At 47.6% G+C, this 24,568-nt stretch overlaps 1 protein-coding gene across 4 annotated transcripts in view; it reads left to right on the top strand.

Annotated features, from left to right (window-relative positions):
- The window catches only part of LOC119433662 (RNA 3'-terminal phosphate cyclase-like), a 104,701-nt gene that overhangs the window by 69,135 nt on the left and 10,998 nt on the right, over window positions 1-24,568 (top strand). For all 4 annotated transcript variants that reach the window (XM_049659333.1, XM_037700912.2, XM_049659334.1 and 1 more), the window contains exon 9: window positions 2,791-2,885. In XM_049659333.1, the coding sequence (XP_049515290.1) occupies window positions 2,791-2,885 (95 nt within the window). The remainder of the gene's footprint in view (window positions 1-2,790; window positions 2,886-24,568) is intronic.

A 24,568-nucleotide genomic window follows, 5' to 3' on the forward strand; every position in this document is an offset into this window, starting at 1 on the left:
AACTTCTGCCCCATATGGTAGCACCAGTATAATGCAATGATTGTACACTTTTCTTTTCAATGACAGTGGTAAGCTCCCAGTAAGGATTGGCAATGCCTGCCGTATGCACTCCAACCCAATATTATTATTCTGTAAATTTCCTTCTCCTGATCAGGGTCCCCTGTGAGTAATTGACCTAGATAAACGCACTCCTTTACAGACTCTAGAGGCTGACTGGCGATTCTGAATTCTTGTTCCCTTGCCAGGCTATTGAAAATTATCTTTGTCTTCTACATATTCATCTTCAACCCAATTCTTACACTTTCTCGATTAAGGTCCTCAATCATTGGTTGTAATTCGTCCCCATTGTTGCTGAATAGGACAATGTCATCTGCAAACTGTAGGTTGCTGAGATATTCGCTGTTGATCCTCACTCCTAAGCCTTAAGGTCTCTTAGGCGTAGCTAAAGGGACTCCTGAGGACTCATGACACGAATATCATGACATGCATGCCATGTAGGTCGTGCAACAGCTGCCTACGTCTTGGTTCTCTCATGGTCGTTTCGTTAACTTGGTAGGCTCCCCACGCATTGCTTCGCATAACATCGATTCCCACAGGGTGTGGGATCTTCTGGCTTTTTTTATCCATTACCTGTTCTACGGTTTCTCTGGGGAATGCTCCAACAGGAACTGGGCTATCCGACCGGACCCTGTCGCCTACAACTTTGCAACACCTGGCTATGTTGGAGTCACTTGCTAAAATCACAGTTGTTTGCCTTCCACTCTCTCTGTTCACTGCTTTGCTTTCCTTACCTTTCTTTGTTTCCCGCTTTCCATTGAGGCTTTCCGCAGAACTAGTCCTAATCAGCTTCTGTCGGTTGCTGTTGACCTGTAAGCTAGTGTCCGCTGCATAAGAAGAAGAAAACGTTTATTGATCAAAAGCATTTTGGTGGAATGATCGGAGCCCCTTTAGTCCAGGGCCCCACTGGCCTCGGCCGCCCGCTTGACCTGTTCTATGAAGGACTGTTGCATAGGACCCCGAACCGGGCATGTCCGCCATCGCTGCTTGCACTGACATCTCTCAACCTAACCTTTGCTGCCTCCTGCTCTTCCACTAGCTCCTTCTCGAGTAGTGCCACGTTCATTGAAGTTTGCTGTTGTCCATACGATCCATCTGTGCAGAAAGAACACAAAGCCTGCATGTGAAATCTGCATTGTCCGCCTCCTCCACAGTGAAAAACCTTGTGTCCTCCAACACTGCCCATTTCTCTCATTGCTGACATTGCACCCAGTGCTCTTTCCCTTTCACATCTGGTTTCTTCTTTGCCTTTCTCGTCATAAGGAGTTCCGAAGCCTATAAAACAGGTGGTGCTTCAATGGAGGAGTTTAATCAATTTAATTAATTTAATTATGGGGTCTTACGTGCCAAAATCATGATCTGATTATGAGGCACGCCGTAGTGGGGGACTCCGAAATTTGGACCACCTGGGGTTCTTTAACGTGCACCTAAATCTAAGTACACAGGTGTTTTCGCATTTCGCCCCCATCGAAATGCGCGGCGGGATCGAATCCCGCCACGTGGTGCCATAGTGGTGCCTCGTTCTGCAAAGTGATAGATCTCTGACGGAGTGATCATTGTCGTGACGATAGACGGCGGCGTTGTGCGATGGTGGTGACGACAGCCGCGGCCGTGGCGACGAGATTGACAATTGGGCTGGCTTTGACACCGACCCCGATGTTCACGCAAAGTGCACTGTCGTCAATCGAGTCGCTCATTGATTTCATGCACTCTGAATTATTGCTGCCAGTGTTCGTACGGCAGCTGGACGCTATGCACATTGTGGTTGTGAACATGAAACTCCAGCAAAAGCAAGTGCACATTTCTGACTATGTCAGCGTGCCTAACGTTTGACACGCTGTTCAGAGGTATAAATAAAAGTTTTATCTTTCACAGCCTACTTTCTAGGCAACTGTGTTGCCTAGAAACTTGCAACTTGGTTTCGGAACTACAAACGTATGTTCGGCAGCTTATATTTTACGGCATTCCAGATATAGCGATGATCGGTTATAATGATTGGCTTTTTGTTCTTCTTGATATCGTTATAAGTTGACTCCACTGTATTTAATAGATTTAAGAGCTCTTCAATGTACTCGGTATTCTAATATATAATACAATAGCACTCTGTTACTGCTTACTTAGCATGTGATATATCTTTTAAACGAGTTTTTATGTTACTGCTTACTTAGCATGTGATATATCTTTTAAACGAGTTTTTGTAAAGAAAGTGAAGCTGTACTTGTTGGTATACTGGTTCGTAAGCAGTGCCATCGACAGACGTCATATCAAACTCGTCAAATTTTTCTTCCCGTCTTGTCATACAGTGGCGACGATGCTGGCCCTGATGGTGGGCTATTGCATTGCTGTTGCTAGTGCCATTATCTGGGGTGTTTGAAGACAGTTGATGTTTGGGTTCTATTTGGTTGTCGATATTTTCTTAGTGTCGGGACTTGCAAGAGTAGCTCTCAAGTATATTGTTTTGTTCTCTATCAGGGGTGACAGTCTCTGGACTTGCTCTATGAAACCTTTGTTGAATCAAAAATGCACTTGCCACAGGCTCAGCTGCAGCAGTAATCATTATGCATTAAGTTCTATTAGACACTGATAGTGAACAAGGAGATTCCATTCAACTGTTATTCATTTTGCCTGCCAACATTTGACTGTATATAATTTTGTATAGCTCAAACTTTTTAAGCGTACCCGTTGAGCTGAAATTGAGCTGTGTGCCCCTGTGATTTCTATGCCCATGTGCAGGTGTGACGGCAGAAGCTGTTGGTCAAGCAGCAGCTAAAGAGCTTTGTCAAGAACTCGAAAACAGTGTTTGCGTTGATAAACACCTCCAGGATCAGGTATGGCATGTTTGTTGTGATTACAGAGGTGACATTAGCACAATGGGCACAGTGTGATAATGTTTACTGGCTCCAGTGATGAAGGATTAAAATTTAAGAAGAGTGGAAAATCAATTATATTGTTAAAGAATACATCCCAGTATGCACAGCCATAGTGAAATTGAGGCATGCCATGCGAGTCCCTGCAGGACTCTGTGTTTGTGCACCCACCAGAAAGATGAAGCAAATGAGAAACTTGCAGTAATCAATTGTTCAATCACAAAATGACGTACAATCAGTTCTTTCACATCTCGCAAAAGTACAAATGCATTGCAGTATCGTTGGTTTGCTAGTTGTATCGCCGGTGTAGACGGGGTCTGGCGAACAAAGGACCGCACGTGCGCAGAGTGCAGCGAGAGAACATCATGCTAGGCAGAATGTTGGGCAAGAACTGATTTTAATATTTACGCAATCTTCTATACATGGAGCTGTTGACGTCACGCGAGGTCGGTTACTTGGACACTGGGTGTGCACTGTACCATCCTTTAAAAAGATGGAACCCCTTGGCCGAGAGATCTGCCTATAAACAAATTGCAAACCTTTGGAAGAGCCATGTGAGCATGCATTCCACAGTAGCACATAGAGAGATAAGATACGAGATGGAAATAAATTTTTGTGACGCCCGTAACTCAGTGATGGGCAACAATGCCAAATCTAAAGCGTGCAAGCACAGGCGGGCGCGAGCATGCTACATTAAACTAGACGAAGCAGGCTACCATGGTGGCTGCATAGCATGCAGCTATAGCATAGCATGCATGCATGCATAGCACCATGCATAGCATGAAGCAAAAAATTAGTTCTGGAAAAGCCGTGAGGCAGCAACACTACAATAAACTTTTTAGAACTTTAGTACGGCTTCTCCTAGAAATGCTAGGCGGCACTTCATTCTCACAGAGCACATTCGTTGAAATGCGTGGTCGCTGCTACGCATGCATATACAGTAAAAGCTCGATGATACGATCACGGCTAATACGAATTTCCAGATGATACAAATTTTTCTGTGGTCCCGGCCGAGCCCCATTACTTTGCAATGTACTAGAGAACGGTTGTTACGAATCGATTTTCAGCCTACGTCGGTTGATACGAATAAACGCCGCCCCACCGACGGCCGCGAAAGAGAACAGCGCGTAGTCACGCGCTTTCTCTCCTTCTCTTTTGGTGCGGAGGCGCGGCGCCGGACAGCGCGGACTCCGCGACTGGGCGCGAAGAGTTTGAAGCGGTGGCGCTTTTGGTGCTTTTGTACTTTTCCTCCTTTTCTGCGAGCCGTCAGATGGAGTGGCTGCTGCGCTTCGGGCCGCGTTCTTCGTGTTTGCGCCATTTTTCCTAGTCGCAGCGAGCTATGTCTCGCAAGCGGAAAGCACTCTTCTTTAAAGAGAAATTAGACATTCTTCGAAAGGTCGATGAGGATCCCACGAGGAAGCGGACGGAGTTGGCTAAGGAGCTAGGCCTCGCAACGTCAACACTGAGCACAATTGTTGCACAGCGAGACTATCATGAAAAACGTGCTTTCGTTCAACGTCAACGCGAAGCAAGCGAATTCGAACACGCTTATTTCGAACATACCGCGCACCGAAAATGCTCTTAGCAGCGCGCCAAATCACGCGGTGGCGCCTCCGACCGGCACTGCTCTGACACCGCCATGGAGCAAAAGCTCAGGAAAGACCCCTCAATGCCGCGCGCGAAGGAACGGGGGGGGGGGGGGAAGGAACCCGCGGCGGAAATTTCCTTCTCTCTCAAATTTTAAGGTCGCCGTTTCTGCATCGCATCGGAACAAGCGTGTACGTGCCGACTAGAGTGTTCTAGACAACCGCACTCTAGCACACACTAGTGCCAACGTCTCAGCCACGCGGATAAAATGGCAGTGAACCCTTCTCCTCTATTTTCTAGTCACATGTTGACCTTGCACGCTGCGGCGGCAGCGCAGAGGGAAGCAGCGGCGGAGGCACAGTCGGACCAACGAAACTGCCACGCCCGCAAAACGCTCGCTTCCCGATAACGGCAGAAAACGAAACTTCAGGGGGCGGCTAAAATAAGCTGGCGCCAGCACGGCGGCGGGCGCGCACGGAGTCGAAGGTGACAGAGCTACGAGGGAGTTGAGAGGGAGGGCGAGGGGAGCCACCAAAGCGGCGGAGCTGACGCGGCCAAATCCGCTTCCCTGCCGCCCTCACCTTCGACGGTCTCCGCGCGCACCCGTGTGCCGGCGCCGCCCGCTCGCTCCCTGAAGCTTCGTTTTCTGTCGTTATCGGGAAGCGACCGCTAGCCGGCGTGGGCAGTTTCGTGGCCCGCGCTTGCTATGCGCTTGCACGCCGCGATATTTCACGACTCGCACCGTTCGTGCATCGTGCTATGGTGCACGAATACTTCAAAAATACGTCCTTTTAATTCGAACAAATTTTCGGGCCCCTTCGAGTTCGAATTATCGAGATTCGACAGTAGTTTTAATTGTGTTTCGATGATACGAATTTCGGCTAATACGAATATTTTTCGTGACCCCGTGAGATTCGTATCATCGAGCTTTTACTGTACATCTTTGACCATTTGGGATGGTGGTGACCCCCAAACCTGAGCCGTGGTTGGTGCACACGCATTTGTTGAACACCGTTGCGTGCCACAGATTTGTACATCTTCAGACCTTGTCTGGTATTGATGCTGATTCTTCTCTGTGATTGCTCTGCATTTTCGTTACTGCACATCCGATCGCATTTCGAAGCGGTGCTCGTCCACATAAGTGAGTGCTTATCCTCCTCGGTTTCATACATAGCAAGCAATGCTGTGGAAGCTTCGCATGTTGTGTGCTCACTGAAGACCCACTCCGCATCTTTCCCAGTGCAGTTGTTTTATAGCGAAGCTGTCTATAGCTAGGGTTCTGTGCATTTTTCGTGTCCGTCAACAGATTTGCGTGTGCAAAAACTCGGCTCCCGAATGTGATGCAAAATCGCTTCATTCTATGCTAAAGCTTATACGTCTCATCACTTGGATATGCATTTTCAGTAGATTAGTTATCAATAGGCACCATTTTCAAAATCAGTAGACTCTCATGTAGATAATAAGCGTTTCTAAAAAATTTGCTGCTGTGCGACCTCTGTCGGCCATGTGTATGCTTGCACCGCCCTCTCTTTGTCGCAGTTGCAAGCACTTGCGTGCCTAGTTTCCTTCCGCTCTCCCGACGTGGTGGTCCCATCGCGCGTGTCTTGTTACCTCCGGCTTCCCAGGGTGGCGGTAGTCTTCCACACGAATGTATGCTGCCGATCAAGACCGCCGACCAAAATAAAAATATGTGTGCACGTCTTTCTTCGGGATGATCGCCATCGCAGCTGAAGAGAAATAACATTTGCTCGTACCTTTGATATAAATACTGTGTCACCTCTATGTCGTGTGCTAAACTGCTTCGCTGGTAATCCACCTTCGTAGCAGTGGAATGGCATGCGATTTCATTGATCTGCGATGCTTTCTACAGCCCATGACTACAGTATACTGAGTTTGCACCTTTCTCATTGCTAATTCAACATCTTCATAAAACTGTTCTATTTCTTCGTCATCGTGACTGGAAGTTGGGGCGTAGCCTTCATTCTATACCTCCTATTCAGCTTTATTACGACGACTGCTACCCTCTCATTAATGCTGTAGAATTTATCAATGTTGCCCGCTATGTCCTTATGGACTAGAAATCCTACTCCGAATTCTCTCCGATCTGGAAGACCTCTGTAGCAGAGGACGTGGCCGTTAGTCAGCACTGTATAAGCCTCGCCAGTTCTTCTCACCTCACTAAGGCCAATAATATCCCAGGCAATACCTAAAAAAAAGCAGTCTGGTGAGCAAGCAATTGGCAACTACGGCATCGATTCTAGGAACACTAGAGGAGAGATGTTGGTAGAATTCGCGGAAAGGAGTAGGATCCGAATAATGAATACCTTCTTCAGGAAGCGTAGCAACAGGAAGTAGACCTGGAAAAGCCGAAATGGAAAAACAAGGAATGAAAAATATTTCATGCTCTCTGCCGATCCCAGCATAGTGCAGGATGTAGAAGTGTTAGGTAGGGTAAAAGGCAGTGACCATAGGTTAGTGAGCTCTAGGATTTCTCTCAATTTGAAGAGAGAAGGAATATAGTTAGTCATGAAGAAACAGGGCAACCTAGACGCAGTAAGCGTAAAAGCAGACCAATTCAGGCTGGTGCTCGCAAACAAATATGCAGCTTTGGAACAGGAAGATAAAGACAACATAGAGGTAATGAATGAAACCGTAACTAGGTTGATCTCAGAAGCAGCAATTGAAGTGGGAGGTAAGCACCAAGGCAACCAGTAGGTAAGCTCTCCTAAGGACCAAAGGACCTAATAAAGAAACGGCAAAACATAAAAGTGTCAAACTCGAGAGATCAGATAGAATTCGCTGAACTGTCGTAAGTGATCACTAAGAAGAAAGTAAAGGATATCCGAAATTATAACTTAAAAAAAGATTGAGGAAGCAGTAAAATATGGACGCAGCATGAAATCAGTGAGAAGAAAACTAGGCATAGGACAAGGCAAAATGAATGCACTGAAGATAAGCAGGGTAATATCATCAGCAATTTCGATGACATAGTAAAAGCAGCGGAATAATTCTATACTGACCTGTACAGTTCCCAGAGCAGCCAAGCTACTTTCATTCGTAGTAGTGATGAACAGGATACAGAGGCCCTTTCTACAACTAGCGATGAAGTTAGAAAGACCTTGAAAGACATGACCAGGGGAAAAGCGGCTGGAGAAGATGGAATAACAGTTGATTTAATCAAGGATGTAGGAGATATCATACTTGAAAAGCTTGCGGCCCTTTATATGCAATGCCTCATGACTTCAAGTGTACCAGAAAGCTGGAAGAACGCCAACATTATACTCTTCCATAAGAAGGGAGACGTTAAAGAATTGAAGAATTATAGACCCATTAGCTTGCTCTGAGTATTGTGTAAAATTTTCACCAAGGTAATTTCAAATAGAATCAGGGCAACACTTGACTTCAGCCAACTAAGAGAACAGGCTGGCTTCAGGAAGGGATATTCTACGATGGATCATATCCATGTCATCAACCAGGTAATGGAGAAATCTGCGGAGTACAATCAACCTCTCCATATGGCATTCGATTCAGTAGAGATACCAGCAGTCATAGAGGCATTACGTAACCAAGGAGTACAGGATGCGTACGTGAATATTTATTTTATTTATTTATTTAACAATACTGCCGATCTCACAAGAGATCATAGCAGGGAGGGCATACATATGAATTCGAAAGAAGTACAATCAAGTCATTTGTACAATGCAGAACGCTGAAGTAATCACTACATGAAGATCAGGAGTAACAATGCGACAAGTAGCAATGCGACAAATCACGACATAGCTACAAATTAGGACAATTACAATGGTAGCGTGTGCACTGATGCAATCAGGTTATTGAAACACAAAATCCGGGTACAGGTTATAAAAAAAAAATTGCAGAAATTGCTCAGCCTGTACATCTATTTCAACCATAGCTAGGAACATATCTAATGATGAAGCGTTAGTAATGCAAAGACTAAGTTGGTTCCATTCCCTTATGGTTTGAGGGAAGTATGAATATTTGAAGCAATTTGAGTTGGAAGTGTATTCATTAAGTGTTTGAGAGTGCCTGTAACGTGTTGATCTAGAACGATTGTATGAAATTAGTCTAGACGTGTCAATGTTTATGTCACCATGGATTAACTGAAACAAAAACTTTACTTGCTAGTTTTGCCCGACTTTGCAGTGTTAATAACCCAGCTTTCTTTAGTAATTCAGTCGGAGAATCCGTTACCTTGTATTTATTATATATGAACCTTACTGCCTTCCTCTGCACCCCCTCCATTTTTGCTCCAATATATTGGCAAATATCTACAAGGATTGCACAGCAACCTTGGTTCGCCACAAAAAAAAGTAGAAAGTTACCTATCAAGAAAGGGGTCAGGCAAGGGGAGACAATCTCTTCTATGCTATTCACTGCATGCTTAGAAGAAGTATTCAAGCTCTTAGACTGGAATGGCTTAGGAGTGAGAATCAACGACGAATATCTCAACAACCTTCGGTTTGCAGATGACACTGCCCTATTCAGGAACAATGGGGATGAATTAAAGCAAATGATTGAGGACCTTAACCGAGAAAGTGCGGGGTTGAAGATTAATATGCAGAAGACAAAGATAATGTTTAATAGCCTGGCAAGGCAACAAGAATTCAGGATCGCCAGTCAGCCTCTTGCAAAGGAATACGTTTATCTAGGTCAATTACTCACAGGGGATCCCGATCATGAGAAAGAAATTTACAGAAGAATAAAATTGAGTTGGAATGCATACGGCAGGCATTGCCAAATCCTGACTGGGAGCTTACCACTGTCGTTGAAAATAAAAGTGTACAATCATTGCATTCTATCGGTGCTAACATATGGGGCAGAAACTTGGAGGTTAACAAAGAAGCTCGAGAACAAGTTAAGGACCTCACAAAGGGCGATGGAACGAAAAATCTTAGGACTAATGTTAAGAGACAGGAAGAGAGCGGTGTGGATCAGAGAACAAACAGGGATAGCCGATATTCTAGTTGACATTAAGCAGAAAAAGTGGAGCTGGGCTGGCCATGTAATTCGCAAGATGGATAACCGGTGGATCATTAGTTACAGAATGGATACTAAGAGAAGGGAAGCGCAGTCGAGGACGGCAGAAAACTAGGAGGAGTGATGAAGTTGGGAAATTCGCAGGCACATGGTTGGAATCAGCTAGCGCAACACAGGGGTAATTGGAGATCGCTGGGAGAGGCTTTCGTCCTGCAGTGGACATAAATATAGGCTGATGATGATGATGCTTTCTACGGAATAACTAATACTTCATACGATACCACTTGTGGACACAAATCAAATTACGTATTTCTTGTACACCTTTGTGCTTACGGTATGTGGCACGACTGCTTTTTCGGACAAGCTCGGTAATTTGGACACCTCCGTGGCGCCGCCACATATCTAATGGGGCCAATGTAGAATGACGTCTGAATTGTACGACACTCAGACCCTTTGTCGTCCAATTTTCCTGACTTATTACCATGACCACAGATCCAAAACAGCACTAATTGAAGCCACCACCGCTGCCATTTGGATTATCGCGCAGCATAGAACAAGCGCATTCGCATGCCAATCCACTGGCAGGCGTAGTCGGTTCCCAAAACTCAGCTTCACCGCAATACAGTCATGCATGCGAAATGGGTTGCGGTGAAGCATACCAAAAGTGCAAAGAGTTGCTGGACACAGAATGTGTTCTTTAATTATATATGCTCGCACCTGCCATCTTATGTCGCAGTGGGAGCACTGAGACGTCTAATAATTGTACTCGCAAGCCTGTAAAGCTATTTCGAACATGGCTTTGGCGATTTTAGCCCTTGAGGGCAGTCGGAAGCATGCATTTTTTTTTTAAATGTCAGTTTGTGGAATGATTTTTCAGACAATTTCGCAGTCATAGGAAGTCCAAAAATTTGGACGTTGACTGTACTATGTTTTGGTCTCAAGCACAAGTGATGCACTGCGGCCGCTGGTCACAGAAACATGTTACTCCGGTTGTTTGTGGATAAATTCGTTCAGATCTCTGACATCTTTAATGTAATATATACGTAATATTTTTCTTTATAAATGTATGACACAATTTTACATTGAAAAGCATAATGTGTAGCTTTCTTTAATATGTGATGCACAATTTTTCAACGACAGAGTATCTCTAGCCTTTGTTGTGCTGCCTGCTGTGTATGAAACAGAGTACAGCCCTGCGTGAGTTGCCTCACGTTTGACAGTTTCGATACCGGCAGTTGGTGTTGTCGTTGCCCTCCAGCACTGGAACATCAGGATTGGTAAGCTCTCTGGCTTTCAAGGACGGGGGCGAAGCTACATATTTTGACTGCATGCATGTAAATGTGCCTAAGAGACAATGGCGAAAGAAAGGACAAGACACAAGGAGTGTTCCGTTTATGTTGTCTTTTCTTTCATCCTTATCTCTTAAATGCATTTACATGCTTGCAATGCTGGACCAACTCACCCGATTAGCTGTATTGACCTATTCTGACCGCATTCCAGCAAAAATCTTCATTGATTTAGCAGCGTGGCAACACATCTCAAATCAGAAAAGCGAATGCCAGTTGTGACATGCAATAGCAAAGGCATCATTATTCTGTGAAAAGGTGGAAGTAGGTCACACACATTTGGAGAAGAGTACCACCAACCATTGTTCCTCACGGGTGAGAGCCAATGCAGTTGCTAGCTTGAAAATGTCAGAAAGCTTGAACCTGTTGCCAAAAATGGGTGGAATTCCTGCTTCATTTGCGTCATTCTGCTTCATTTGAGCTGTCCTGCGCCATCCTGCTCCATCGTCCGCCAATTGCGCCAAAAGTAAATCCCTGCACCGCACTGCGCCATGCAGGAAATTTTACTGCAAATAAGAACACTTGGGCTAGTTTCGGTTTCAGTTACTAGGCAAGCTCGTCTTGTCCGGCTAGCTCAATTTAGCCTTGCTACGATTTGGCTGTAGTCAGTTTTTTTTCATATGTCGAAGTCGGTGAAATTGGCGGCGACCACGACATACTGGAACTCCAGACCTGCACAGATAACCAGCTTCTATGGGAGTCGCCTGCGCCCACTATCGTTCGACAGTTGACCGTTGTTGTCGCGTTTATGACCTGTTCGTCTGCTACACTACGGTTAACTGGGGCGGCGTTGTAATTAGAATGGCAGCTGTTGCGTTGTGATGAACTGCTTGCATAGTTGATTTTTGTGAACACAGTGGCGGTGATGTCATAAGGCTTTGATCGCTTACTTGGCTCGAAAGGTTGACTGCCCGAAGCTGAAAAATGTTGGTGCGTGTAGTTGGCTGCTTTCTAAAATAGCGCTAAAATGCCGCTCCTATTGCCTTTTTCACGCAGTAACAAACCGCACAGCTCTTGCACACTAAGTCACAGTATCTATAGAGTTCATAAAGTTAACAACAGTTTCATTGTTTAAATTGTAAAGGTTGCTTCTGCGCTTTTTAGAAACTGGAAACCACTGTAACCTTCGAGGACAGAATGATTACCACTCACTTTAACTCTTAAAAGTTGCCCGTGAGTTCAAAAAGAGAATTATGCATACAGCTTCACTGCGTACGCACCACCGTTATGCTGCCGCCGAGCGTACCATGCAGAAAGCTAGCTTTGCAGTTTGGAAAAAGTTCCGAGACACAAGGCCTGCAGTGCAGCACGTTTTAAAGCACTGGGATACCTTTTGCAAGCTTTCAACTCACCTAGACATCAAACAATATTATTACGATAGCATCGAAAGATGTTGAAGAGACGAGCCGCCGCGCGAAAGACGACGAAGTGTGTCTGTGCTCTTGGTGCGAGCGATTGTGGGCCTGGCTGTCTGGCTTCTGTGTAAATAGCCTGTAAATAGCCTCTTTCGTCTGTGTCCTTCCACACGTAACATTCTGGTGGAGGTTAGCGATCCCCGTCCTCACCACAGAACTCCGAAGTGGTCGGTACATCGAGCTTGTCACCATGCCCCCCGGTGACGAGACCGCCTCTGCAACGGCTTCGGCTCGCCCGACTACGCCTATCGTCACGGTTGCCCAACATCGCGACCCTGGTGTGTTCTCTGGCCTGGAGGGACAGGATGTTGACGAGTGGATCAAGCTCTATGAACACGCCAGTGCTAATAACAGGTGGGACCCAACGATTATGCTCGCCAATGTCATCTTTTATCTCGGCGGCACCCCACGCGTGTGGCACCAAACGCATGACGACGAGTTCACCAGTTGGGACACTTTCAAAGAACAGCTTCGGGAACTGCTCGGCGACCCTCTTGGGCGCAAGGTTGCCGCTAGGAAGGCTCTTGCGTCTCGTGTGCAGACCTCTACAGAGCCGTATGTTTCATACATCCTCGACGTCTTGGCTCTATGCCGCAAAGCTGACGATAATATGTCCGAAGCAGATAAAGTGGCCCATGTGCTAAAAGGCATTGCCGACGACGCTTTCAATTTGCTTGTTTTCGGCAACGTCTCGACTGTCGACGCCATCATAAAAGAATGCCGTCGCCTTGAACACGCTAAGAGCCGCCGTATCACACCCCACATCACGCGGCTACCCAACACTGCTGCTACGTCGACATGTGAGGGTCGACCGCGTCAGGCCACCCCCTGTGACGACGTAACCCGTATTGTTCGTCGCGAGCTCGAGGCTGCCTGTTCCTCAGCTTTCTCCACGACGCCTCCTGATCCGCCAGCTACCACGATTGCGACGATTCAGGCCGTCGTCAGACAGGAATTTGAAAACATGGGTCTGAACTCCGTGTGTTCACCGTCTCAACCTAGCGTTCCCCAGTTCTCTAGTGGCCCTCCTCGCCCTCGGCAGTCCCTTTCTGCCACATCTCGCCGCAACCCGTCCGAATGGCGTACCCCTGATGACAGGCCGATCTGCTTCCACTGCTGTCGCATCGGCCACGTCGCTCGTCACTGCCGCAACCGATGGCCACCTCCTCCTCGGACATACGCCACCGCTTATCCCCGCACCTTCGGACCTTCTGCTCCCTATGCCTCCCGCCATGAACCCACTGTCGCTGATGCCCCTGCTCCGAACCTTCGCTACAGCCGCTCGCCCTCACCTCGACGCCACCAGTCTCGTTCACCCCAACCCCGTCGATTTTCGTCGCCGCCCATCGCGGCACTGCAGCTTCTGGAGGTGAAGCTGCGTTGTCGACCCTGCCCTCAAATCCTCTGCTCACGTTGCCTACGAACCAAAACCTTCTTGACGTTGACGTCGACGGCTATCCTGTCACTGCACCGATCGATACAGGGGCCCATATTTCAATTATGAATGCTGTCTTCCGACGACGACTCAGAAAGCTCCTCACCCCAGCGTCGGCACGCGTCGTCCGCGTCGCGGATGGCGGTACTGTCCCTATCGTCGGCATGTGTACGGCACGTGTCAGCATCGCCGGCCGCCACACTCCTGTCCTCTTCACCGTGCTTGCTCATTGCCCCCACGACCTAATTCTCAGACTCGATTTTCTTTCTGCACATTCTGCTCTTATTGACTGCTCTGCCAGCACCCTTCGCCTTGAGTTGCCGATTCTCGCAGAACCTCCTGATGAACCCCAGTGCCGCTTACGCCCCAAAGGCTTTATTCGCCTACCACCAAAGTCAATAGCCTATATTGAACTGTTGTCTTCCCCACCTGTTCCTGATGGCGAGTACCTCGTCACTTCTCTGCCCAACATTCCACTACAGTATGACGTCACCGTGCCTCACAGTATTCTTACCATTACTAATAACTGCACTCGCATGCCTATCTTCAACTTTGGATTGGCAAAACAAATTCTCCCGCAAGGTATTTGCCTTGCCAACGTTGACTGCCTCGGCGACCATCAAGTGGCAGCTTTATCAACCGATGGTTCTTCCGAGCTTGGCGTGCCCCTTGCGCCAGCCTCGGGCGCCGATCCCAACATAAAGAAAATGGTTGCGGCGGACCTGTCCTCCACTCAGGCTGAAGACCTTTCCAAAGTGTTATCGGCCTACAGAGATATTTTCGACTTCGACGATCGCCCTTTAGGCCAGACGCTCGTGTCATGAGCCACAAAATGAAGAAAGAAAGAAAAAGAAAAAACAGAAGAAGAGAACAAGAAGACACGTGGAGTCGGTGACAGAAATAAAGAAAGAAGAAGTTAGAAAATAAGAGCGGTCTCAAAGGAATACAACATGAAAGCAAAAGAAGAAGCACAAAAGTGCACGCGCAGCTACGTGGCCAATGGGAGAAGGGACACGTAGCCGAAGAGGGCAGCCCAGCTACGCTCTGGGACGACGCAGGGCAGAAGGAGCTGGAGGCCGAACAGGACGGGTGAATCGCGGAGACGGCGGCAACCCAATGGAAGCTGTGCTTCAGCTGCCGCGGCCACGACCCGCGAGCTGAGCGAACGCCCCATCGGAAGCCGCAGCTACGGGCTGACGGCGCTGCTTCCCGGATTCCCTGCGGCTACGATCCGCAGGCTTGCGGAGTTGACCGGGCGCTCCAGGCGCGCAGGTCACCCCACCATCCTGACCTCCTCACCAGCTCAACCGAGGGCCGAACGTCGGAATCAGCGACGCCGACTCTACGACGCATCAGCGGGCCCAACAACGTGTCGCCGGAAGCAGCGACGACGACGTGACGTGGCCATGTCAAGGGACTTCATGTAAATATTTTGAACTGTTTATACGTCGTGTGCGAGGACTTAAGTTAGTATTTGTAATTATCCAGCTTTGTATATATAGTTTGTTGTGTTAGGGTTTAGATATTGGTTTGATAACGCGTGTTTTCTTAATATTTGTATTTTTCTTGTGATCATGCCCCATAAAGGCTTTTCTTAACCCAAACGCTCCTTGCGTCGTGTTTACCACCCTGAGACCGTGACAAAATATTGGCGAGCTTGCCAGGATTTATTTCCTGAATACTCGGTCTCACACGTCGCAGGAACATGGATTATGAGAAGCTGTTGGGGGTGGCCAATTCTCTGGGACTTAGCCGCGAAGAATCGCTTAGCCTTTTTGATAGAGCACAAAAAGAAGCTCGAGAAGCACGCGAAGCGGAAAAAGAAATTTTGTTGTTGAAGTTGCGTTTGGCCGATGTGTCTATCGGAAGAGATGACGCGGACAGATCGTCGGTTTCTTCGGAAATGGAGCCGCAAAGAACAAAGACAATTTGTCCACGAAAGTTAATGGCTCCATTTGACGATAAGCGAGATGACCTCGATGCTTATCTACATCGTTTTGAAAGGATTGCTTTAGGACAAGGCTGGGAGCGATCTGAGTGGGCGACAGCACTTAGTTTGTGTTTAGTTGGCGAAGCGTTGAACGTGTTCGGAAGAATGCCAGCATCTGAGTCAATGGACTACGACAAAGTCAAGAAAGCATTATTGCAGAGATTCAGGCTAACTGCAGAAGGATTCCGTGAGAAATTCCGGAATAGTAAACCAGAGCAATCAGAGACTGGTAAGCAGTTTGCTTGCCGTTTAACAAATTATTTTGATAGATGGATGGAAATGGCAAACACAGAGAAGACGTACGAAGGAGTCAGGGAGCGTATCGTGATTGAGCAGTTCTTGACTTGTTGTAGCCCAAAACTCAATGTTTTTCTTAAAGAGCGTTCATTGAAACGTCTAGATGATTTCGCTGAATCTGCTGACCAATTTCTGGAAGCGCAAGGCTTGAGGAATTTAGGTAAAAACGAAGAAGAAACTCGTAAAAGAGACGATGATGTAACCCAAGTTAGGCAAGGTGCGGTACCTAAGGTACTTAGATGCTTCCTGTGCAACCGCGTCGGTCATCGGGCAGTCGATTGTCGTGTAGGAGGGAACCGACCACAGGCGCATATCATTTGTCAGCACTGCAAGAGACGAGGTCATCACACAGAAGACTGCAGACTACAGAACCGAGAAAAGGCAGCAGGAGTGGTTTCGTTAAATGGTGGAAAGGCAGCATCATCGCAAGAATCGACCAAGGATACCCAGGATACGTCGAAAACCATGCTCCCGGACAACCAGGACGCGTTCGAGAAGAAGAGAATATCATTGGGTCTTCCTGTAGTTGATGGAGAGATCAACGGAATACGAGTCTCAGTTCTTCGAGATAGTGGGACCAACACGGCCTTGGTGAGACGGAGTTTGATTGGAGAGCAACAACTAACAGGAGAAACAGCGGCGGTTATCATGGTCGACAGCACGGTTAGGCATTTACCTGAGGCCAGAATTCAAGTTTCTACTCCCTACTACTCCGGATGGCTGATAGTGAAGTGTGTAGATAAGCCACTATATGATTTAATATTGGGCAATCTACCAGGCGTAAGAAGCGTCGATGACCCAGATATCAAGTGGAAGAGCAGCTGCACCGACACGGGAAAAGCGGAAAGAAAAACAGCAAGAGCATGATCCTAACATGACGACACAAAGAATTAAGACTACGGAGAATAGTCCAGCAGTGTCGTCGGCGATAGCCACAAGATCAAGTACGCAGCAAACATTGAGGGCACTGAAGATACCTACAACCGAAGTACTTGCGGTGACGCCAACAGAATTTGCAGAAATGCAAAGAAAGGATGATTCACTACAAGCCTGTTTTGAGAAGGAAGGAGAGGCGACTACAAATAAAAGAGGAAGAACTATTTTTGAATTCCAGAAGAAAAATGGATTGTTGTACAGAAGATGCAAGTTTACCTCGGGCAGAGAAGTGATGCAGTTGGTGGTTCCTAAATCACTACGACGGACGGTCTTGAATTTGGGACACGACAGCATCATGGCCGGGCACCAAGGCATAAAAAGAACGGTGGCGAGGATCACAGAAGAATTTTTCTGGCCAGGGCTACAAAGCGAAGTGAAGCGATATGTAAAATCCTGTGACATTTGCCAGCGGACGATACCAAAAGGACGAGTGAAGCGAGTTCCACTTGGGAATATGCCAACCATTGACATGCCATTTGAGAGAGTAGCGATAGACATCGTAGGACCAATAAAGCCGGTATCAGCAAAAGGAAACCGCTATGTTCTCACGATGGTCGATATGGCGACACGGTATCCAGAAGCTATTGCCTTAAAAGGTATAGATTCAATTCAGGTGGCCGAGGCTCTAATAGAGATGTTCTCTCGGTATGGTCTGCCCCGCGAAATCCTTAGTGACCGGGGATCCAACTTCACATCTGACCTAATGAAGGAGTTCAACAGGTTGCTCTCGATAAAGCAGTTGCTCACAACGCCGTATCATCCTATGGCGAATGGCCTGGTAGAAAGATTTAATGGCACATTGAAGAACATGATAAAGAAGATGTGTCAAGAAAGACCTACGGATTGGGACCGTTACCTACCAGCATTATTGTTTGCATACAGAGAAGTGCCACAAGCAAGCCTCAATTTTTCACCGTTCGAGATGTTGTATGGACGCACGGTTAGAGGTCCGTTAACTATCCTCAAGGAGGTATGGGCAAATGAAGGACTCGACACCGAAGTCAAAACAACATACACCTACGTGTTGGAACTTCGAGAGAAGCTGGAAGAAACGTGTAAGCTAGCACATCGTAGTTTGGAGGAAGCCAAAGAACGCTATAAGACCTATTACAACAAGAAGGCAGTAGCAAGACGACTCAATCCAGGAGACAAAGCACTTATCCTTCTACCCAGTGATGGAAACAAACTGTTGATGCAGTGGAAGGGACCATTCGAGGTAATCCAGAAAAGGAACGAGATGGATTACGAGCTTCTGGTGAACGATTCTAAAAAAGTATTTCACATCAACATGTTAAAGAAATATGAAGAGAGACCTAATTCGCAAGAATCCGAAGTTGTCAACATGGTAGTCACAGAAGAGAAAGAACACTTGGAAGTACACACCTACAACCACAAGAAAACCATGGGGCTAGAAAAAGCAGTCATTAATCCATGTCTGGACGGAGAAGAAGCAGCAGAGTTAAAAATCATTATTGCAAAAGTATGAGAAGTTATTCTCAGACCTACCAGGAAGAACAAATGTGATTGAGTGCAAGTTAGAATGCACCACGGACACACCAGTGTACGTTAAACAATACCCATTGCCACTTGTGGTTCAAGAGTCTATCGAGAAGGAAGTTGACGAGATGTTACGTCAAGACATCATTGAAAGGTCTACATCAGCTTACAACGCACCTCTGGTCGTTGTGAAGAAACCAGACGGCTCTAATAGGCTTTGTGTAGACTTCAGGAGGTTAAACAGCGTATTAGTGTCGGACTCTGAGCCAATACCAAGAGTGGACGTTGTTTTTGCAAAGGTGGCACGAAAAAAGTTTTTTTCAAAGCTTGATTTAGCGAAGGGGTACTGGCAAATACCCATGGAGAAGACATCCAAAGAAAAGACGGCATTTTCAAGTACAAATGGGCTATTTCAATTCAAGTACATGCCATTTGGACTAAAGACAGCCGCTGCAGTATTTACGAAACTCATGAGAAGAGTACTTCACGGTCTGAAAAACGTAGAACATTATATTGACGATATTTTGGTGGCAACAGACACTTGGGAAGAGCACCTGGAAGCATTAGAAGGATTATTTTATAGATTACAGGAAGCCAAGCTGACCATCAAGCCAACGAAGTGTGAATTTGGTTTTCATGCGGTGTCATTTTTGGGACACAAGTTAGGCATGGGACGCATTTCGACGAAAGAGGAAATACTAGAGAAGATTCAAGAAGCAAACCCACCGAAGAACAAGAAAGAAGTACAGTCTTTTCTGGGATTGACGGGATTTTACAGGGACTTCATTCCACATTATGCGGAGATAGCTGATCCTCTGGTGGAATTAACAAAGAAAGGTGCAAGCAATATAGTGAAATGGACAAAAGCGCAACAGGACACATTTGAAACACTCAAGCAGCACATGGCCAATCCTCCCATTCTGGTGGCGCCCAACTTAGAAAGCGAATTTGTTTTGCGCACAGATGCTTCAGAGAAAGCGCTTGGGGCGGTGTTGCTGCAAGAAAACGACAACGTATTACATCCGGTATTCTATGCAAGCAAACGATTGCTCGAAAGGGAAAGGCACTACTCGACTGTGGAAAAAGAATGTTTAGCTCTTGTATGGGCAGTCAAACGGTTTCACATATACCTGTATGGAAAACATTTTAGGGTGCAGACAGATCACCAACCCCTTGAGTTCCTAAATAAAGCAAAGTTAACTAATTCCAGAGTGATGAGATGGAGCCTTGCGCTTCAAGAATATAGTTTCCACGTAGAATACATCAAGGGAAGAGAAAATGTTGGAGCAGATTTTATGAGTAGGGCTTCATAGTATATAGCGTGACAAGTGTTATCAAGAGTTTACCCTAGCAGTGTTGTGGTTTAGGAGTATTGGACAATGACTTTTTTGTGTGCAATAGTGAACTCGAGAATGTGTACAGTGCAGTGAACAAGTGAAGTGAAGTGAAGTGAAGTGGTGTGCGGGGAAGGTACCCAGTGGTGCAACTGACAAAAATGGTGAAAGCCATCAAGGGCTAATGCTGCAACGACGTGTGAAGACGGCGGACATATCCGGTACAAGGAAGACGCAGTTTTTCACATGGAAAAACTCTTGAAGGTGGGCATATGTCATGAGCCACAAAATGAAGAAAGAAAGAAAAAGAAAAAACAGAAGAAGAGAACAAGAAGACACGTGGAGTCGGTGACAGAAATAAAGAAAGAAGAAGTTAGAAAATAAGAGCGGTCTCAAAGGAATACAACATGAAAGCAAAAGAAGAAGCACAAAAGTGCACGCGCAGCTACGTGGCCAATGGGATAAGGGACACGTAGCCGAAGAGAGCAGTCCAGCTACGCTCTGGGACGACGAGGGGCAGAAGGAGCTGGAGGCCGAACAGGACGGGTGAATCGCGGAGACGGCGGCAACCCAATGGAAGCTGTGCTTCAGCTGCCGCGGCCACGACCCGCGAGCTGAGCGAACGCCCCATCGGAAGCCGCAGCTACGGGCTGACGGCGCTGCTTCCCGGATTCCCTGCGGCTACGATCCGCAGGCTTGCGGAGTTGACCGGGCGCTCCAGGCGCGCAGGTCACCCCACCATCCTGACCTCCTCACCAGCTCAACCGAGGGCCGAACGTCGGAATCAGCGACGCCGACTCTACGACGCATCAGCGGGCCCAACAACGTGTCGCCGGAAGCAGCGACGACGACGTGACGTGGCCATGTCAAGGGACTTCATGTAAATATTTTGAACTGTTTATACGTCGTGTGCGAGGACTTAAGTTAGTATTTGTAATTATCCAGCTTTGTATATATAGTTTGTTGTGTTAGGGTTTAGATATTGGTTTGATAACGCGTGTTTTCTTAATATTTGTATTTTTCTTGTGATCATGCCCCATAAAGGCTTTTCTTAACCCAAACGCTCCTTGCGTCGTGTTTACCACCCTGAGACCGTGACAGCTCGCGGTCAAGCATCGGATTCCTACTGGCGATGCTACGCCTATTCACCGACGACCATATCGCGTTTCTGCGTCGGAACGCCGAGTAATTCAAAATGAAGTGACCAAAATGCTAGATAAAGACATCATTGAGCCTTCTTCGAGTCCCTGGGCGTCACCTGTGGTGTTGGTTAAGAAGAAGGACGGCACGTGGCGCTTCTGTGTAGACTACCGCCATTTGAACAAAATTACTAAGAAGGACGTCTACCCGCTCCCACGAATCGACGACGCCCTTGACTGCCTTCTCGGTTCCAGCTATTTCTCTTCTATTGATCTTCGCTCTGGATACTGGCAGATTGCTGTCGACGACATGGACAGAGAAAAAACCGCGTTCGTAACACCTGATGGCCTATACCAATTTAAAGTAATGCCGTTTGGGTTATGCAATGCCCCGGCCACCTTTGAGCGTATGATGGACTCCTTGCTCCAAGGTTTTAAATGGTCCACGTGTCTCTGTTACCTCGACGACGTCATCGTCTTCTCGCCAACGTTCGACTCTCACCTTGAGCGTCTAACAGCTATACTTGATGTATTTCGAAAGGCGAAGCTGCAACTCAACTCGTCCAAATGTCGTTTTGGCCGCCGCCAAATTACTGTTCTGGGCCATCTCGTCGACGCTTCCGGAGTGCAGCCTAATCCCGACAAAACTCGCGCCGTCCGAGACTTTCCGGTTCCGAAGACAGCCGCAGACGTTCGCAGTTTTGTTGGGCTATGCTCGTACTTTCGTCGTTTTGTTCAGGATTTCGCGGCAATTGCTAGACCCCTCACTAATCTTTTGAAGAAAGGCGTACAATTTTCGTGGGGTGCTTCAGAAGCCACCGCCTTCTCTCGTCTCGTCACTCTTCTCACCTCACCGCCCATTCTCGCCCACTTCGACCCTGATGCCCCTACAGAATTGCGTACAGATGCCAGTGGTCATGGTGTAGGTGCCGTCTTAGCCCAGCGTCAGCGTGGCCAGGATCGCGTTATTGCTTACGCAAGCCGCCTCCTATCACCATCGGAGCGCAACTATTCCATTACGGAAAGGGAATGCCTTGCTGTTGTCTGGGCAGTTGCGAAGTTCCGCCCTTACCTTTACGGTCGCCCTTTCTCTGTCGTCACTGACCATCATGCTCTCTGCTGGCTCTCATCGTTGAAAGATCCTACAGGCCGGCTTGGTCGATGGGCTTTGAGGCTACAAGAATTTTCATATTCCGTGGTGTACAAGTCTGGCTGCCTGCACCAAGACGCTGACAGCTTGTCGCGTTACCCTGTTGACGACTCTGACTCCTCCAATACTGACAGTGCTGCTTCCGTTTTCTCAGTATCCCAGCTCCTTCATTTCGCCGACGAGCAACGTCGTGATGCCTACACCAGAGCACTCATCGACCGTTTGGAACACTCTCCGGCCTATACTGCTCTATGCCTCTTCGTACTCCGCGACGGTACTCTATACCGTCGTAACCTTCATCCGGACGGCTCCGAGTTCCTACTTGTAGTCCCTAAACACCTCCGCTCAACCGTTCTAGAAGAGCTTCACGACGCCCCAACGGCAGGACACCTCGGCGTCTCTCGAACCTATGACCGAGTACGTCGCCGTTTTTTCTGGCCGGGCCTTGCCCGTTCCGTACGGCGTTACGTCGCTGCTTGTGAACTTTGCCAACGACGCAAGAAGCCTTCCCAGCTCCCCGCTGGTTACTTGCAGCCGCTCGACATCCCTGCCGAGCCCTTTCATCGTGTTGGCTTAGACCTTCTCGGCCCCTTTCCGGAATCTACATCAGGAAACAAGTGGATAGCCGTCGCTGCAGACTACGCGACCCGCTATGCCGTAACACGCGCTCTTCCGACCAGTTGCGCTACTGACGTCGCGGACTTCATCCTCCACGATATCATTTTGATGCATGGTGCTCCGCGTCAAATGCTCACCGACCGTGGCCGTACGTTCTTGTCCAAAGTCATTGACGACATCATGCGTGCCTGCTCAATACAGCACAAAATTACCACCTCCTACCACCCACAAACGAACGGCCTCACTGGGCGTTTGAACCGCACGCTTACAGACATGCTATCGAAGTATGTTTCCGCCGACCACCGTGACTGGGACCTCGCTCTACCTTACATTACCTTTGCATACAACTCTTCCCGTCTTGAAACTGCTGGCTTTTCCCCGTTTTACCTATTGTATGGCCGAGAACCGACGCTACCACTAGACACTGTGCTTCCGTTCCCCACAGTTTCAACTAGCGATTATGCCCGTGATGCAATCGCCCGTGCTGACCATGCTCGCCAACTTGCGCGTGCTCGTCTGCAAGTGTCTCAAGAAAAACAGAAACAACGCTACGATCTCCGTCACCGTGATGTGCATTTTGCGCCCGGCACCCTCGTGTTGCTTTGGTCACCATCGCGTAAAGTTGGCCTTTGTGAAAAACTGCTCTCCTGTTACACAGGCCCATATCGCGTGCTCCGCCGAGTGACCGATGTCACCTACGAAATCGTTCTAGCCACGCCCACTACGTCCTCCGCTGTGACAACCAGTGATATTGTCCACGTCGCCCGGCTCAAACCCTACACCTCTCCAAGCACCTTGGATATTTAACAGCACCGTGACGGCGCTTTTGCCGCCGGGGGGGGGGGGGGGGGGTAGTATTACGATAGCATCGAAAGATGTTGAAGATACGAGCCGCCGCGCGAAAGACGACGAAGTGTGTCTGTGCTCTTGGTGCGAGCGATTGTGGGCCTGGCTGTCTGGCTTCTGTGTAAATAGCCTGTAAATAGCCTCTTTCGTCTGTGTCCTTCCACACGTAACAATATTTAAAAAAAAGTATGCTCACCTTTCCTTGAAACAGACTCGATCAGTATCTTGCACACATCGTGCGCAGGAATTACTTGTGAAAACTTTTACCAGATCCTAGCTCAGCCTTTGAACAGCACACAGCAGTAAATAATAATGTCCTCTCTGACATTGGCTTATCTGATCCTATGAATCTTGTAAAACAATTTTTCCACTCTATTACAGAGCCGATATGGCAGCACGAGTGTTGGAACAGATAGCGGAAGCAGACAACATCGAACAGGTTACAACCAGCGCCACTCTGCCTGTACGTTCGGTCCCTAGGGGCAAAACATATAATATGGTGAGGTTAAAAAGAAAAATGTAAACCAAAGTACCCCGGCCCTAGGGGCAAAACAGTTGGAACTAGAGCAGGCGTGCTGGGCAAGGGACATTTGTGCTGGTATGGAGTTCAGTAGGTTGTGGCGGCGACTATCATTGTGCGCCGGGAAGTTCAAGGACTGAAAAATTGCCAACAGTGAATACTATTCTCCTTGTATTTTGTATAACGGCAACTAAGCGTTTTGAGCCCACCAGCTAGCATGTAGCCGGCTATGCGGCATTGGAAGCGGTCGGAAGTGAACGGTAGGCCTTTAGCCTTTTCTCCGTACTCGCACGTTTTCATTACTTTCCTTTGTCTGGATCGCGAAGTAGGATAAACAGGTGTAGCAGCTCTGCTTGTAGAGTGTGCACATAGGAGTTCCGGCATTCTGGGGTTTAAGAGGAAGCTTTAGCTCGGGGACTCGACTATCTAAATCCATGGGAAAGGAGAAATCGTTTTTCTTGACAACCACTGCATCAAATTTGGTAAGATTTTTGCAATTAAATGACTGTTCTAATCTAATGACTGTTAGAAGCGGA

This window comes from Dermacentor silvarum, chromosome 11 (genome assembly GCF_013339745.2).
Source record: "Dermacentor silvarum isolate Dsil-2018 chromosome 11, BIME_Dsil_1.4, whole genome shotgun sequence".
Lineage (NCBI taxonomy): Eukaryota > Metazoa > Arthropoda > Arachnida > Ixodida > Ixodidae > Dermacentor > Dermacentor silvarum.